Below are 17,629 nucleotides of genomic sequence, written 5' to 3'. Positions count from 1 at the left end.
AAGATATGTGATTTGATTTCTATGAAATCCCTTGAGAAAAATATAAAAGTTACAATATTTGGAATCTTAATTTATTTTTGGGATTGCATTGCTCATTTCTAATTTCTGTGATATTTCCATAGAAAATCCTCTCCTAGTATGATTTTCACTTTATAAAAATATATAATTCATTTCTATTGTACACAACTTTTTTTTTTTGGAATCTTGAAGATATGTGATTTGATTTCTATGAAATACCTAAAGAAAAAATATGAAAGTTATAATATTTGTAATCTTATTTTATATTTTGGGTTGGGTTGTTCATTTGTGATTTTTGTGATAATTCCATAGAAAATCATTTCCTAGTATGATTTTCACTTTATAAAAATATATTGTTCCTTCCTATTGTACATAAGATTTTTTTTTTTTAAAGTATACCTTAAAAGGATAACCACAATTTAGCTATTTATTAATATTTTATTTTATTTATTATATTTTCAAGGAAAAAAATACAAATTGTACCTTATTTTATTACTTTATTAAAGAAGTACCATATTGACCGTATTTTTTTTATCAAAATATAAAATATTATTTATTTTCAAAAATTCAAATAGAGTAAAAGAAAATAAAATCGTTGAGGAAATGATAGGATTTAGGAAAATATTTTCTTTTTATTGTTTCTAAATATAATTAATTAGTAACTAAAATTTTAAAAATATTCAATAGAAAAACCAATAAGGATTTTTTTAAAAAAAAATTGGGAAACAATAAATAGGATTGAAATTTTATTAAAAAAATATAAAACCAAAATCGTGGAATGCTTAAAATTTGAAGAAAACTTTCTCTTAAAAGGCTAGCATAAACTTTTAAATTTTTTTTATAGAATATTAGAGATTGGATCAATTGATATAAAAGAAAGGTGGAATTTTGGTATGATATTAGAGATTTGACCAATTGATATAAAAGGAAGGTAGAATTTAATAAAAAGTTCTTTATATATATATATATATATATATATATATATATATATATATATATATATATATATATATATATATATATATATATATATATATATATATATATATATATATATATATATATATATATATATATACTTTCTCTTTTTAGCAAAAATCTCTTCCCTATTTCATAGAGGTTTTTATTAGTGATTTATAAGGAAAATTGTTTAAGAATGAAAAAAGATACTCTCTTTTCTAGGAATTTTTTTTTCGATTTAATTTAATTTTACATATTTAAATAAAAAAAATACATAGAAAGGATCCCAATAATCTATGAGTAAAAAATAAAATAACAACAAAACTAAAATAAAAATGATGACATTTAAAAAGACAAAAAACCTACAAGTGGTCTGCGAAAAAATCCCTCATAGGATTGTGCCATGTGGCATTTAAGTAATCCAAAGGTTACCCAACAAACTAGAGTTTAAATAAAATTCAAATTTATGGGTGGGTTTAAATAAAATTTAAATTTATTTTAAATTAGATAACCGTTGGATTACTTGAATGCCACATGGCACAATCTTATGAGGGAATTACAGGAAATTGTAGGGAAGAGAATTATAGAGGATGTGAATCCAATAATCTATGAGTAAAAAATAAAATGACAACAAAGCTAATATAAAAATGATGACATTTAAAAAGATAAAAATACAATAATCAAGTGAAAAATTTGCGAAAAAAAGAGGAATACATGCAAGGGCAAGCAGAAATATGGAAGATGATGTTTGGCTTTGCAGAATCCATGGCCCTGAAATGTGCGGTTGAGCTTCGCATAGCCGATATCATCAACTCCCATGGCCATCCCATCACCTTATCAGAGATCGCCACCGGCATCGGCTCTCCTTCTCCAGATATCAACTGCCTTGCTCGAGTCATGAGACTGTTGGTGCGTAAACGTATCTTCACCTCTTCAGAACCCAAATCTGACGATAAAGAAGCCGTCTTTGGGCTAACCAACTCCTCCAAATGGCTACTAAGAGACTCCTCCGAGCCAACCTTGGCACCAATGGTGCTAATGGAAGACCATCCATGGCTTATGGCGCCTTGGCATTACTTCAGTAAGTGCATCCGAGAAGGTGGCACGGCTTTCAGCAAAGCTCCACGGTTGCCACATCTGGGACTTTGCTGCTGCCAATCCAGAATTCAACTCTCTCTTCAACGATGGCCTTGCCTGCACTTCCAAGGTTGTTCTTGAGGCTGTGCTGTCAGCCTATAGAGAAGGTTTTGCTGGTATGAAATCAGGGTCGGTGTTGGTGGATGTAGGCGGAGGGATTGGATCGGCGGTGGCGGAGATTGTGGAGACTCATCCACATATACAAGGGATCAACTTTGACCTTCCACACGTCGTTGGCACTGCACCTGTCTACGCAGGCGTCTCTCACATCGGAGGCGACATGTTTGCTTCTATTCCCAAAGGTGATGCTTTCTTCCTCAAGGTATTCTAACTACATCTCTTTTCTGAATCGAATCACACGGATTTGCAGATACCATATAGGTTACTCGAACCATTAATTTACTCCATATTGTCCTGATTAAAAAAATTGGTGTTTACCCCAAAAAAAAAATTTAAAAATTGGTAGAATGATATCATGTAAGACAAAATAGGAAGAAACATATATTACCTGAAGGGAAAAAAATTCCTTCTTCATGAAATCCGGAGAAAAATAAATAAATAAGCTTGTCTTGCATCAAGAATATTCTAGTCATTTGGTTAAATAGTGAAATATCCTATAATTTTACAAGTTTGTTGAGTGAAAATGTAATTACAACATACCTTAGAGCTTTTTGGAATCAATTTCTATTTTGCTTATTTAAAAGAAATAAATATAAGAAGAGTAAATTTCTATCCTTTTCCTATGTTTAGACTTTATTTACTAAAATTCTCTTACTTAAACTTTCATATGTTGTTTACTTGATATTTTAAAGTATTCAAGTTACACCTATATCTTTCAACCCAGCTGATTTTTTTTTTATTTGAGTTGGTTCACATTATTTGGTTCAAAGTCATTTACTAGAAGTACAAAACTATCATGTATCTTCTCAAATGCTGCAATCAATTTCTACCCCCCAAAAATAAAAGAATGAAATCAAACTATACCTACAACTTTTAGGGAATTGATATTAGGACACTTAGAAAAGAACATTACACATTCAATAGCAATATTAGTTTAATTAGAAAATTTTATATGAAAAATAATCCCAACTAGTAATGTTGAGAACTATTTTCATACGACATTTCTAATTAAACTAATGTTGTTATTGAATGAGATTAGGCATGTTAAATCCATTTTTGTAAATCAAGAGACCATATATTGCTTATAGTGTTCCTTAAGTGCCCATTATTAATGTCTTGAAACAAGCATTTGATATTATCTAAGAAAAAAAAAGGAAAAGTATATCATCTCAAGGTAAGGGGAAAAAACCATTCATACATGATTTCCTCTAAAAAAAAAAAAAGGACTTAAATATTCATTGTTTTGAAATATCCTATAAATTTAAAAGTTTGTTGAGTGAAAAAGGTTTACAGCATTTCTTAAGGGCTTTTCCGGTATCAATTCTTATTCTCTATTTTTTTCTATTTAAAAGAAATGCATATAAGAATCCTTTTTAGGTCACAAATAAAAAAATAGTTTAGTAATTTTGTCTAGAATAAATTATGGAATGAAAAATAAGTTTGTTATGTCAAAATAAAAAAATTGATAAAAATGATAATAAAAGTTGAGAATAGATCATTAAGGTTTGGGAGTTAAAACATGGGGAAACAGTAGAGTTTTCATAAAAAGAATGAATGTTTACTATCATACCTTCAATTTGCTTTTGGATTTCAAGTGATGATTTGTGGTGTATTTCAATGGTTTCAAAAACAAAAAAAAGGATTTTAAGTGATTTGTGCAAAAATAAATAGAATGAGTTTTTAGCCTAACATCCATAATTAATAAAAAGTCTATTATGACCAACGGGGGTTGGTCCAAGTGGTAAGCAGCTTGGTTCGCTTAAGCAAGGTTCCGGTATCGAATCCTTGTGGATGCAAAAAATCCCCGCTGGGAGGCTCACCCACCACAGTCAGGTGTGCGACGCGGGTCGAACCATCAGTTTATAAACCGGGGTTGACAAACCAAAAAAAAAAAAAAAGTCTATTATGAATTTTAGAGAATTTTTTTATATTTTTTAAATAAAATAGAATTTAGAATAAATACCAAAAACATAAAAAAGTGAAGAATATAAAAATGAGAATGAGAATTGATACCAACAAGGCCGCAAGAGGTAGTGTAAGGAATCAAATATGAAACCACCTAAGCATGGTTCATAATCTTAGATTTGATCATTATTGGCCGAGACCAATCCCATATCTTTGATCGATCCAAAAACTGATTCAAGACCAATTTATGTTAGAAAACAAAGGTGAACCTCTCCGTTCGATGAGGATCAATTGTGACCAATTATATATATCTATTTGTCGATTTCTTGAAGAAAAACTATTGAGATTATTCCCAACATTTAATGCTAACTTTGTTATATATATGTTTCTCATAGTGGGTGCTGCATGATTGGAGTGATGAAGTCTGCATAATTATTTTGAAGAATTGCCGAAATGCAATGCCAGAAAAAGGTGGAAAGCTTATAATTGTTGAAGTGGTGCTGGAGCCAGAAGAAGATGGCCTATTTGCAGAGACTGGGTTGGTGTTTGATTTGCTTATGATTGCACACGGCTCTGGAGGGAAAGAGAGGACCAAGACAGAGTGGATCAAGTTGCTGGAAGAAGCAGGCTTTGCTCGCCATAAAATCATTCGGATTCCAGCTCTTCCTTCCATTATTGAAGCCTATCCAGAGTGATTTAATTCCTGATAAGTCTGCTTTGTCCTTGACCCCTGGACATGGATATCCAATGTACACATTGGAATAAATAACCATGTGAATGCTTCGGTTATTATTGCATAGTATTGTGGTTTGTTTGTTGAATATTTGATCTAGTGGCGGAGCCATGTAGGCCCCCGGATTTTTTAAAATTTAAAAATACCTACATATTTTCCTAATTTTCTCATGTGAAATACTACTATTCGGCCCCCCCTCCAAAAATTAAAAATAAAAATTTAAGATATAGATGATGGGTATAAATGTCATTCTTAATCATAATCAAATGGTTATCATTAAACCCCTAGTTTAAGGAATAAATGTTAAATTCAAATTAAAAACTAACTCACTATCCATGAATTCCTCCCTATATCTCTCTCATATTTTCATTATTGTTTATTCTCTCATGAATCTCTTCTTTTATTCCTATTTTTTTGTCACACGTCTCACAAAATATTGGAGTAGTTAACAGACATTGGAATTTTCCGAAATCTTCTCCACAATTATCAGTATTCACTCTCTCTTTTTTAAATTATTCCTCTCTCTCTCTCTCACTCACGATTTTTCTAGTATTCATTTCATAAAGTATAATTTTTATTTTTTTATTTATTTAGTATTCTTTCTTCCTCTTAAAATTTGATTCTACTAATTGCAATTTGAATCTCGTTAGAATTCAGCCATTGATTTTATCAGATCTAATAATAATCATTGATTTGTTTTTCAATCCTTAAATTTTTTTCTAAAATTTCATTCCTATTAATGGAAATTCAAATCTTGCTTAGAATTTAAGGTTAATTTACCTAAATTTTTAATGTAGACCCCACACTTCAAAATATAAGAAAATTTTATGAGATGGGACCCACGGTGAGTCCCGCGTTGGCCCAGGTATATTCGGCCCCCCCAATGTTCAATTTTGGTTCCGCCCCTGGTTTGATATATTATTACTATCTATGTTACTTTGATTTACATTGGTATATTGTTTGGCCCCAACTCTCACGATGATAGTAGAGGATGTATTGAAAATTTAAGTCTTCCTAAATTAAAGATCTTCTCAATAAAAGTTAAATCTTACTCGTTTGAATGCTATTGATAGTAAGTGTTGTTTTTGCCCTAATGAATCTAAGACTATTACTCACTTGTTTCTTTGATGTACCTGGATTAAACATGTTTGGTTAAATGGACATTTAGGTTTAAGAATGGATTTCTTTTTCGACTCCTCACCATTGCTGTTATGTTACATGTTGAATGGGAGGTTAAATCCATGTACCTTGATTAAACATGTATGGTTAATGGAACTTTAGGTTTAAGATTGGATTTATTTTTCAAGTCCTCCCTTAACTCATTCATTCAATAACAAGGCACCAGGACTAAGATTCAAAGACAAAAAACAGGTAGCAAGCCAACTGTAGATTTTAGAGGACATTACCTTTAGCCACCTGTTGTGGTTGGGAATCTTATTTCTATGGGAAAATTTCAGACACACCCCAAGATAATTGGTGAAAAGTATAGACACCAAAAATACATCAAATTGGTAGACACCCCAAAATGTCTCTTAAATTTGCACATACAATAGTACACTTTGTTAGCAAATTCCGTCAAATCATGGTTAAATAATTTCATAATTTCTATATTGCCCTTAATCTCTTGTGACTTTACAATGTTTCCTCTAGTAAATTAAAATCCTAAATTTCATTTTCTTTCTTCCTCCATAAGTTCCTTCTTCTTCTTGCATTCTGTTTTGATCTGTTACCCATCATTTACATGGTGGCATGTGTACGTTCGAAAATCTAATCCGAGTTGACTAATATAGATTTGCAGTTAATTTTGAAATAACCAGATACCTAAATGCATGGCATAATTTGAAAATTGGCCAATAGAGAAATACAAGATGACAAGTACTAGATGACCAAAATCCATGTTGGATCCCTTCCAAACAATGAGGACATATCCATCCATGCCTGTTATGCAGTGTAGCTTAGGTTCTTGTATGGCTTGAGCTAGACCACCACCATCAAATTAGTTGATGATTGTGAGGTATTAGGAATTAGATATCATTAATGTTGTACATAAACATATAGTTGTTATATGATACGTAATATATTTTCAATATAGATATATCATTGATCTTAATATAAGATCATTAGCTTCCTTTTTTTAGTCTAGATTCTCTCCACCTGGGCAGCCTATCCTCCCATCCCCCCACTCTCACACATGGTCTACCCATGGAGTCCAGATCCTCTCCACCCATGCAGGCCGTCCTACCATCCTCCCACACTCACATAGGGGCTACTCCTAATACACAAGTAAGCCTTGTGTTAAACATTATGTGAATGTGGGAGGATAAGAGGATGGGAGGACGACCCACTTGGGTGGAGAGGATCTCCACTCCTGCCCATGTTACATGGGCAAGCTTGTGTTAGCCCAACTGTGAGGGTGGGAGGATGAGGGGATAGCTAGCTTGGGTGGAGAGGATCTGAATTATTCCTTACCAATACATGTGTATCATAACATGGTACCACTTGCCAAATTCACTTGTGGTTCCCTTTGGTTTCTACTTTCCTAGTTTTCTTTCTTGAGTCCTCTTTCCTTTGTATTTCTTGTTTTTTGAATCACTACGACTTGGCTTCTAACTCTGCAACTTCTGATCTTCAAACTTCGGATTCTATTCTTTCTCTTTCTTTTTTAAATGTTTACCATTACTTGTCCATCAAATTATCTTTTGATAATTACCTTGTTGGAGATCGCAATTTCAATCCTTGCTTCAAAGTTCCGGTTTTATGTGGTTTCTTGATGGAAGAAATCCTTATCCATCGCCTTTTTGGAGTCAAATTCTTCAACTCCAGTGCCTAGTTCCTAATCCAATGTTTTTCAACTGGCAACATCAAGATTAAGTTCTCTTGAGCTGGATTTTTCCTCCCTTACCAATCTGTTCCTCTTAAGTCGTAGGGCTTTGCACATGTCCTTGGGTTTGGAATGCCTTGTCTACAAATTATGCCTCCTACTTTGAAGCCCATGTGATGCAATTGGAAAGTATCAAGAAGGGATCGGATACTATGGCTAATTACCTTCTTAAAAGCTAAGAAGATTGCTTATGTGTAATCCTTGGGATGCCAACCCGGGAACCCTACTTGCAAGCCCGGGGACCTATAGTTCCAGTGGTAGAAAGTTGTGGACCATCCAACTTGAGATCTTTGAGTTAATATCTAAATCCATGGAACCAGATGGTGGAGGTCAAGGTTCTATCATCGTGTTGGAAAGTGATAGAATGAAAGACTTACACGATTGGATTTGGAAGGTGAATTGCCAAGTTCTAGGGGGTGAAGTTGGGTGATACCCGAGTCTAGGTATTAATGTTGAAACTCTACATGTGCTTGGCACCAACTGGCCCTTTCGATGCATGACAGGAGTAGGGTTGGTTGGTTGGCAACTTGCCGTCTAGGGGATCCATTTGGTTACGACAGTATGAGAAATTCGAGGTTCTTATGCTCCCTAGGCTATATTTAAAGGCTTTAAGCCCTTATGTGATTATTTTATTGTTAGACAGCCAAGAGTTCCAAAGTGAGTCGAGGTAGCATTTCCAGAGAGTGAAAACGCGAGGTTTGCAATGGAAGGATTGGATATTCGTTTGATCTTTGATCTTGAAGGTAAGAACATCAATCTCTTCTTTCCTATTATAATTATTTTAATTCGTTCGTTTGGTCCAGCGGTTCAAATCGATTCGGTTCATTAGCTCTAAAAACCAGGCGGTTTCTCACATAACCCCTCCTACCACCATCAACGGCCAGAATTTATTTGGCGCGATCAAATGGTCGATTGAATCGTCCTACGCATTCAATGCTTAGGACTGAAGCAAAATCGATAAAAGACAAGAACTTTTCCAAAGTCTTTTGAGCTTCCTTCACTTGTAGCAATTTTTAAAACCTCTTTAATCAAATTTCAAAGTGGTTAAACTTTTCTCCATAGGATTCATATTTTAATACCAATTGTTATTCCTAGGTTGAATCTAAGAGGGGGTGAATCTTTGTCTTCTAAAATTCTCTTTGATGTGACACTTCTTTAAACTTAAGACAAGGTTGGTCAAGATAATCTTGTAGTTATCAATTACATAAAGACATGTCAACCACACAACACAACGTAGCTGGGTGTACCAGACAGTGCACCACCATTTTGCAATCAAAACACTCCAATATATGCAATGAAAAATAAAATAGAAACACAAGACACCAAATTTACATGGTTCAACTAGATTGCCTACATCCACAGAGTAATGCCCTAAATAGAGCTTTGTATTTACTCAATACTTTCCAACTAACATTTTGATCAATATAATATGATCAGAGAACACCAACTCTCAATGCATTCAAAACATGGAGCACCTACTCTAGTGTGAACTCTTTCACCCACAGAAATATAAGGTCACGACCTCAAACAACTCAACCCTAACAAGCAACTACTTGAAAGGTGGAACTTTTCAAATGAGGGAGATTAAAGTAGATTATTCACCTTCTTCTTCAACGTTTTTCACAAAAATACGCATCCGAACTTGTTCTCTATACCAATCTTGGTTCTTGGATTCTCCTCGTTTTTCTTAATCTCCCAAGCCAAAAACCTTAAAAACCCGCTTTTGTTTCACTCAAATTCGGGCTTTTAAAGAAGATGAACATTGATGCACATGAATCATTGGATTTTATCTTCTAGATGAGTCCCAAAGAGAATCTAATCGCACAACCGTTGAATATCCACTTTAAAAAGGTGGGTGAGATCTAAGCCGTCAGATCCTTTAAATGATGTAAGATTAGAGTACTCTTCATCAGATTATTTCAAATGGAATTTTTTCTAATCTTACTTTTAATCTACGACACACAGGATCATGTTGATCATTATACTTTGTAGTGTGCCACATTTTCATGCTCCGTTAGTGTTTTGCTGTCGGTCCCAAGCCTGGGTAAAGGAGAAGGGTTGGTGCGTTACGTTGGCAGCCGGCACCGCAAAAAAATCTAACCAAACCATTTTTCATGGATTCGACTTTATATGATACACTTGAAAACAAAGCGCATCAATCTCGAACCTCAAAATTGGATCTTCATCAATGTCCTTCTAGTGACCATTAGATTGGTACCATTCAATTTTTCCAAATTACACATTCCTCCTTGAGATATAAAATTTCTTACACAAAAACCCCCAAACTCTTTAAAAATTATTTTTTAACCCCTTGAATGTAGATTACATCACACAGATCAAATTTCATCACAAAGGCCAAACTTCATCTTAATTCTATACTGCACAGATTTGCTTCTATATTGCACACTCTCATGAGAAACCTCATAACTTCCTTGTTTGATATCGGAATCACAATCTGAAAAGTGCATTGGAAAGAAAACTTCATATAGTATGTTTTTGCAGTTAAAGTCAAACCCAAAAAATAACTGTATGACTACCCAAAAATTCATTCAACATAACCCTTGTGCGATGACCTTTGAAATCCATCATTCTAAGGAATCTTCACTTCACCCAAAACACTTAAATCTTCTTAAAAATAATCAAAATTATTGTAATAATGTTAATCACTCTCTAAAAACATAACAAATGCCCAAAGCCTTCTATGGGACCTTTACTTTAATATAAGCCATGTACTATTAGAACACACTATATTTTAGTTACAAACAATGACAACACATGCAATCTCAGGCAATGGAACAACAGTTGTATTTGTTGAATGCTTGTTCTTTTTTGTTCGTGAAATGTGCTGTCTACAGAATAGGTGTCCACACTTGGTACAGCCTTTTGAGTCTAACTAGCATATATACACAACAGAGTAATAAATATTTATAGAAATTGGAAGAGTTATTTTGTGACCTTTGATTCACCTCATCTCGGGGAATGACACCGACATTAATACCAACTTTTTTATATCTTTTTCATTATGGATGCTGCATGATTGGAGTGATGAGGAGTGCATAACTATTTTGAAGAATTCCGACAAGCTATGCCACATAAAAAGGTGGAAAGCTTGTAATTGTTGAAGTGGTGCTGGAGCCAAAAGATGATGGCCTATTTGCAAAAACTAGGTTGGTGTTTGATTTACTTATGATTGCACACACGGAAGGGAAAGAGAGGACCAAGACAGAGTGGAGCAAGTTGCTGGAAGCACTAATGCATGCAAATGCTTAGAGTGATCTATCTTGTGTTAATGAAAAATATGCGTAAAAACTCCATTTTCTTTCTTATATCGTCATGTGTATGCATTTTTGATTCTTCTTTGTTTTCCCTCTTTTTCAAAATGTTCCATCTGTTTTGATATAAAAAAATTTAGGTAGATTTTATTTTGTAAATACTAAGAACAATTATTAATGTAAAAAAGCCATTTAGTTACTAAGATTTTTGTGAGTCACGGGTTTTCATATTCAGATCAATTTAGGAAAATTCATAAATTTAATCTCCAACCATAAAATCTGAATAATTTCAGCTTTTAAATAAAATTCATAATTTCACATGATTCTTGATTTTGATGCAAATCATAAAATATAAATAAAAATAACCAAACGATTGTTAAAAAATTGGACTCATGATTCCATAGATGGATAATACAATTTCTTAATGTTGAAAACTAAAAGAATGATGCACTCAAAAAATATGAGTTCATTCAATCCAATTTTGCTGCAGTGTTGTGCATCTAGCACTGAGCTGCAAATGCTCCAGATGAAGCTAGGTCACCAAAAGGAATTCTGGCCCTTGATTAACACCATGTGGTTTTTTGCTTGTTTTAAGTGAAGTAAAACCAATAGACCGGTTCGGGTCAACAAGGGAAAAGCCAAACTCAGTGTTGGACTGGTCGATTGTCGACCATCATTTTTTTTCAATTGGAGAAGTCTCCGCGTTACCAATAATCACAAAAAGCATGGTCTGAAACCCAATTACAGAGCATGGCAAAGTTAAAGATTTGAATCTTTGATCATATCAAGACCCTGAAGTAGCATTCCTAGTTCATTTAATGTTAGGTTTTTTATTAAAATCTATTTTATTTATATATTAAGTTTCAAAATTTAATTTTTGCTCATTAGTGGAGGAGGGACAAGCCATTGATTCTCCATTAGTGGAGAATTGATTCTCCAATTCATTGCCTTAAGAATCCTAAGGGGTGTAAGGTGAGGTTTGGGCCTATATAAACTCAATCTTTCCTTGCATGTGGTGTACAATTGAGACACTCCTCACTATCACATTATTTGTGTTACAAAGTTAATTTATTTCTTTGAATTTGTCTAAGTGTTGTGCTCTAGCTTTTGTCTCCTTGAAGGGACTAGAAGAACTACCTTATCTTCTAGTTGGAGGTTGCTTTATCTTGGAGGTGGTGGTGCGAAGAACCCTTGGTAGTAGGGTGCATCAATTACCTTAAAAACAGCACTCAAGGTGTGACTCAACCTCATTGATCGGTGGTTCGTTCGGTTGCAACTTCAAGATCTCCGGATTGTCTAAAGATCTTCATCTCTCAATTGTATTGCAATTTCATTTTGTATATTTGAAGAATTTGTTAAACAATTACCCCAAATTAATGATAGAAAGTATGAAATCTTTTATCAAAGACTACCAAGATATATATGGTGAAAGAGAGATTGTGCGTGCTTGAACCTCACCTTAAATTCAACACTGGAATCAAGAAGACCTCTTGCTTGTGGATATGAAGAGGAAGCAGATGAATGGCGTGAAAACCGAAAAGTTGAATGGAGAACTGGGTGAGTGAATAAGGTTATACAAATAAAGAGTAGACAGCTCTAACCATTTTTAAGTAATGACAAACAAGAGAGGACCATCAAAGGCATCACTTTCAGTGACCACTTAGTTGTTCACGTTTAAACCTCTTGCACCTAACTCTTGCAAAGAGGAGCACCACTTTCAGTGACCATTTAGTTGTTCACGTTTAAACCTCTTGCACCTAACTCTTGCAAAGAGGAGTTTTTAACTGGATTGAGATTTGGTTCGCCATAAAAAGGAAGACTTTGATTGAAATTTCAAAGATTGTGAGAGATATATTACAGGGAAGCTAGTCCCCAAATTGAACTGTGGATGAAATTGAGGTACCTTCATTCGAGCTAGGGAGAGCAACTCGAATGAAATTCCATGCTTTAGTTTAAAAAATGATGCACAATCGACCGGTCCAGCACTGGATTTGGTTTTTCGCTTGACCGAACTGGTCTACTGCTTTTTACTTCACTTAAAACAAGCAAAATACCACATGGTGTTAATCAGGGTCAGAATTGCATTCATTCACCCTAATAGGGTTCTTATATATTTATAATTTATACTTAAGAATTAACTTAGACAGAAAATAGAGTACAAAATAATTTAAGGAAAATAAATAAATAAATGACTAAAAAGATAAGGAGCCGATTGGAACTCTCGCCAATTATTTGAATTGATTCAAAACCACACGATGGAAAGAAATAAATTGTCAGACCAATAATACTTGCCAACCAAATGCGTGGATCGAGCAAGTCCACAAAAGAGAGATACTAAATGTGTTGCATTGATTCAAAACCACGCCATGGAAAGAAATAAATTGCCAAACCAAGAATCCTTGCCAACCAAATTTGTGGATCAAACAAGTCCACAAAGAGAGGTGTGTTATTGTTTTCTAGCTTAGGTTTTCCTTTTTCCTCTCTCCTTTTCTACTCATCTGTGGCATTTAACAACTCGACTGGTCAAGTTCAACGATACGTCCAAACCTAGTCCTTTCAGAAACGTTTTACATGATTCTCATGATAGAACCTTCTGCACGCTGCGTTCCATGTGATGCATCTTTGGAGTCTCTTGATCTATCTAGGTTCTGTTAATCCATTTACATATTCAATGTGTGATGATATCAAATTGGAAGTATTCAACAATAGGGCCCAAGGAGAAAAACTCAAGGCTGTGAAGATATTATATAATTGCTGGAGAGATACAATGTACATAAACCTAACCCTCATCTCTTCCAAGGTACTTGTTTCCTCATTACTTGTCTGTGAGAGAACTGACACTGCAATGGGAAATTCATTGCAGCTGCTGCATCTTCTACCACCATTAGAAATGTCTCCTTTGGTCTCTGTTGTAGTTTTCATATTAGTTCTTGGAGTGATGAACTGGTGGTTTTCTTGTCGCCGAAGCATAACCGGCTGTCACCGACTACCTCCTGGTCCTAAGGGACTACCAATCATCGGAAACCTCCACATGTTAGGCAAGCTTCCACACCATAGCCTCTGCAAGTTGGCAAATGAATATGGACCCATCATGTTCATTAAGCTCGGCCAAGTACCAGCCATAGTGGTTTCTTCCTCAAAGGCAGCTGAGCTATTTCTCAAGACCCATGATGCCATCTTTGCTAGTAGGCCAAGCAGCAAGGCCTCAAAGCATTTGTCTTATGGGGCCACAGGCGTAGCCTTGACCCAATATGGCGAACACTGGAGCAAAATGCGTAAGTTATGCGTATCTGAGTTTCTTGGCAACTCAAAGATTGGATCTTTCAAGTTCATCAGGCAAGAAGAGATTGGCAACCTTATTGAGTCAATCAGAAAACAAGCCAAGGCAGGTGCCATGGTGAACATCACTGCCAGAGTAGGATCAGTCATCGAGCAAATGTCTTACCTGATGGTGTTGGGCAACAAGGATGATAATTACAGCATCAAACCAGTTATTAAGGAAGCCCTAAGGCTTACTGGTGCTTTCAACTTGGATGATTTTATTCCTGGCTCACTTGATATTCAGGTTAGTCAAAATATTCTATGAATCTCTACAAGCACTCGGAAAACCCTGAGTCTGGATCCACTGCCGTCAAGGTAGAGGTCTATGCTTCCCTCACACTTCTCTACTATACATTATGGGTGGATCCACCTTTGACTAATGATTGCTAATAAAATGAATCAAAGATAGGATTCGCATTGGACTCTATATGGGCTCCCAAAGGTGTGAGGGAAGCAAGGATCTTTATCCTTACGGGTAAAGGATCCCGACTTGAAAACTTAACTTGAAAACCTGCATGATTTAATTTGAACCATTGTTGTAGGGTTTGACTCGTCATATGAAAGCTGTGCACAAAGCTGCTGATGGATTCCTTGAAAAGCTTATTGACAATCGCCTCCAACTTACTGGGCACCCCAAAGATCATCATAAGGGATTCATGGACACGCTTTTGTCCTTGATGTTAAAATCTGATGGGAGACATGACATACAACAACAGATGATGAATCGAACAAATATCAAAGCATTGCTGATTGACTTGCTTGTTGGTTCAATGGATTCAACAACAACCACAATTGAATGGACCTTTTCAGAACTCTTGAAACGTCCAAGAGTTATGAGAAAGCTCCAAGAAGAACTGACGAATGTTGTTGGCATGGATAGGATGGTAAAAGAAGAGGATTTAGTAAACCTAGAATACTTGAATATGGTTATAAAGGAGAGCATGAGGCTTCATCCTCCTGGACCATTTCTTGTTCCTCGTGAATCAATGGAGGATGTAACCATTGATGGATATTACATACCTAAGAAGTCCTACATCATCATAAATGCTTTTGCAATAGGTAGAGACCCCAATGTCTGGTCCGAAAATGCCGAAGAATTCTTCCCGGAGAGATTTACTAGCAAGAGTGTTGACATTTATGGTCATGACTTCCAGCTTATACCATTTGGATCAGGCCGTAGAGTTTGCCCTGGGATACAATTGGGACTTACTATGGTTCGATTAGGTCTTGCACAATTGGTGCATTGCTTCAACTGGGCACTTCCCAATGGAATGTCACCAAGTGATTTGGACATGAATGAGATGTATGGCCTAACCGTGGCAAGGGCAAACCCTCTGTTTGCAATTCCAACTTATCGTCTTCATGTCTTTGAGAATTGAAGTTGTGGTAGGGTTTGTACTTGGTTGTAAGGGGAAGCAAAAGGAAGTATAGAAATAAAAAAGTATTTAAATAAAAGAAGGAAATTTGTAATCATGATGCCTGCTACATATATTCTATATCAGATTTAGCAATGATATATTTGGCATGCAATTTTTTTATTTTTGAATCCGAAGAGTTTATATATAGGGTGGGGGAATATTACTAATATAGGTGCCGTCGGATGGGTGCGAACCCAGGTCCCCCGTGGGAAGTTGGGCTTTTAACCACTCTACTAATCCACCATTGGCATATGCATTTTTTGGTTACTAGTTAAAATCAAATGGAAGTGGATGCAGAATAAAATGAAATTATTTGATAACAAATATGAAATGCTTTAAAGTGGATGCAGAATAAAATGAAATTATTTGATAACAAATATGAAATGCTTTAAAGTTATGTAATTACATAAAATTATAAATACAAATGATTATGAATGTTTCTATCTTGAATACAAAAGCTTCCCTTTCCACTACTTAAATTCCCCTTGCAACCAAATGAAGCTTGTAATAGCAAACTTTTGAACCAAAATGATTACATCTTTGGGTTTGGCTCTTCTCCAAGAAAAACATCTCTCAGGGTGTGCCCAGTGAACTCTGAGAAGGCGCCACGTAAACAATACAATCCAAAAGTTGAGACTAAACCCCTTTTTTTCCCAAGTGAAACCCCAAGATCCAACTTGAGCCAAAACCCAATTTGGGTTTCGTGTTGCCTCATCTTCCTTGTTGGCCTTTGGGAAGCCTACAAGACAACAAGACTGAAACTTATTTTCCCTCATAAGCTTGCTCTCATTTCTACACATGGGAAAGGGGAGAGAGAGAGCAAAAAACTTGCTTCCTTGAAGATAGGTCTTCTTCTTCTTCCAACAACCCCTTTCGACCTGTGCAAAGAGCCGCCCCAAATTCTTACAACATTTCCTCTTTCTTGGCTATAAATAATATGTTAGGCTGTCTCTCTCGCTTCAATTTGATTTCTTTATCTCCCTAAAACTCTTTCCATCCCTGGCAAACGAATGTTGTCGTTCCCAATTTCCCTGAACCAGATTTTGTTAACTTCACCTGTCTATTTTCTAACCTTGTGAATTAGAACTTCTATAATAGATCCCATTCAATAGAGGAGTGAATATTTTTGAAAAATTATTATCCATTTGCAACGTAACAGTCTAATTGCTATGTTGTTGTCTCTTCTTTCTCCGTAGTTCTTGAAGGAAGTTTTTCTTATATTTTTCTCAAACTCATTCATCTCTTTTTGTTTTCTAAATACTGTGAGTTAATGAAGAAGATGAAGCCTTGCAATGAGGAAGAAATCATCTTTTCTGTAGAAATCTTATCTGTGCAGTCATTGCAATGAAGAGAAAGGAAACGGTTTCAAAAAATGGAAGTTTTGAATCCAAATCAAGTTTCACAGGAGGTAGCCACGTTCACATGGGTGTTATGAGTTTGAATAGGGTAAAAGTTGGGGGTTTTATCCTAGCCTTTGATGAGGTTGTTACACATGGCAGTTTGTTTGACCTCACTAAGCACTTTTCCATGGGGACATTCTCCTTGGAGAGGAGCCTAACCCTACATCTCTAGGCCAGAGTGGGAGCTACAATAGCGCGCAAGACATCTTTATGGCTGAAAATTAATATAAGGGTGTTTTTCATTTGGACCCCTAGACATTTGATCCATGTCATTTTCTATACAGAAAAATGAAATTTTGCATTGCCTCCCTTGGAGAGAAGAGGGAAAAGACAAAAAAAAAAACCAATTAATAACAACATGCTTTTGCATTTTTTAAGTTTCTTTTCTTTAGTTTACCCAAATCTTGAACAAAGGTATGAAGTAATGATAATTTGATATCATAGTAAGGTTTTAATTGAAGATA

General features: G+C 35.1%; 2 protein-coding genes across 2 annotated transcripts; both read left to right on the top strand.

The window, feature by feature from the left end:
• The first annotated feature begins 1,692 nt into the window (after window positions 1-1,692).
• LOC149004597 ((R,S)-reticuline 7-O-methyltransferase-like) lies at window positions 1,693-4,835 on the top strand. The gene is given in 3 exon segments (XM_089169495.1): window positions 1,693-2,100; window positions 2,102-2,437; window positions 4,536-4,835. Coding segments are annotated over 3 exon segments (1,044 nt in total).
• An 8,928-nt stretch (window positions 4,836-13,763) lies between these two features.
• LOC149004596 (cytochrome P450 CYP736A12-like) lies at window positions 13,764-15,852 on the top strand. Its single transcript, XM_089168828.1, has 2 exons — window positions 13,764-14,591; window positions 14,890-15,852. Exons 1-2 carry the CDS (start codon window positions 13,794-13,796, stop codon window positions 15,724-15,726), a joined length of 1,635 nt encoding a protein of 544 aa, XP_089024954.1. The 5' UTR covers window positions 13,764-13,793; the 3' UTR covers window positions 15,727-15,852.
• Window positions 15,853-17,629: the final 1,777 nt, after the last annotated feature.

The sequence above is a fragment of the Hakea prostrata genome, chromosome 9 (assembly GCF_041222555.1).
Source record: "Hakea prostrata isolate BN-2017 chromosome 9, UWA_Hpros_2, whole genome shotgun sequence".
NCBI lineage: Eukaryota > Viridiplantae > Streptophyta > Magnoliopsida > Proteales > Proteaceae > Hakea > Hakea prostrata.
Note: the sequence above shows the minus strand (reverse complement) of the source record. Positions and strands in the feature narration are given on the sequence as shown.

Coding starts and splice junctions, on each gene's coding strand:
- LOC149004596 (XM_089168828.1), top strand. CDS start 13,794: ATGTACATAAACCTAACCCTCATCTCTTCCAAGGTACTTGTTTCCTCA. Junction 14,592..14,889: donor CTGGCTCACTTGATATTCAG/GTTAGTCAAAAT, acceptor CCATTGTTGTAG/GGTTTGACTCGTCATATGAA.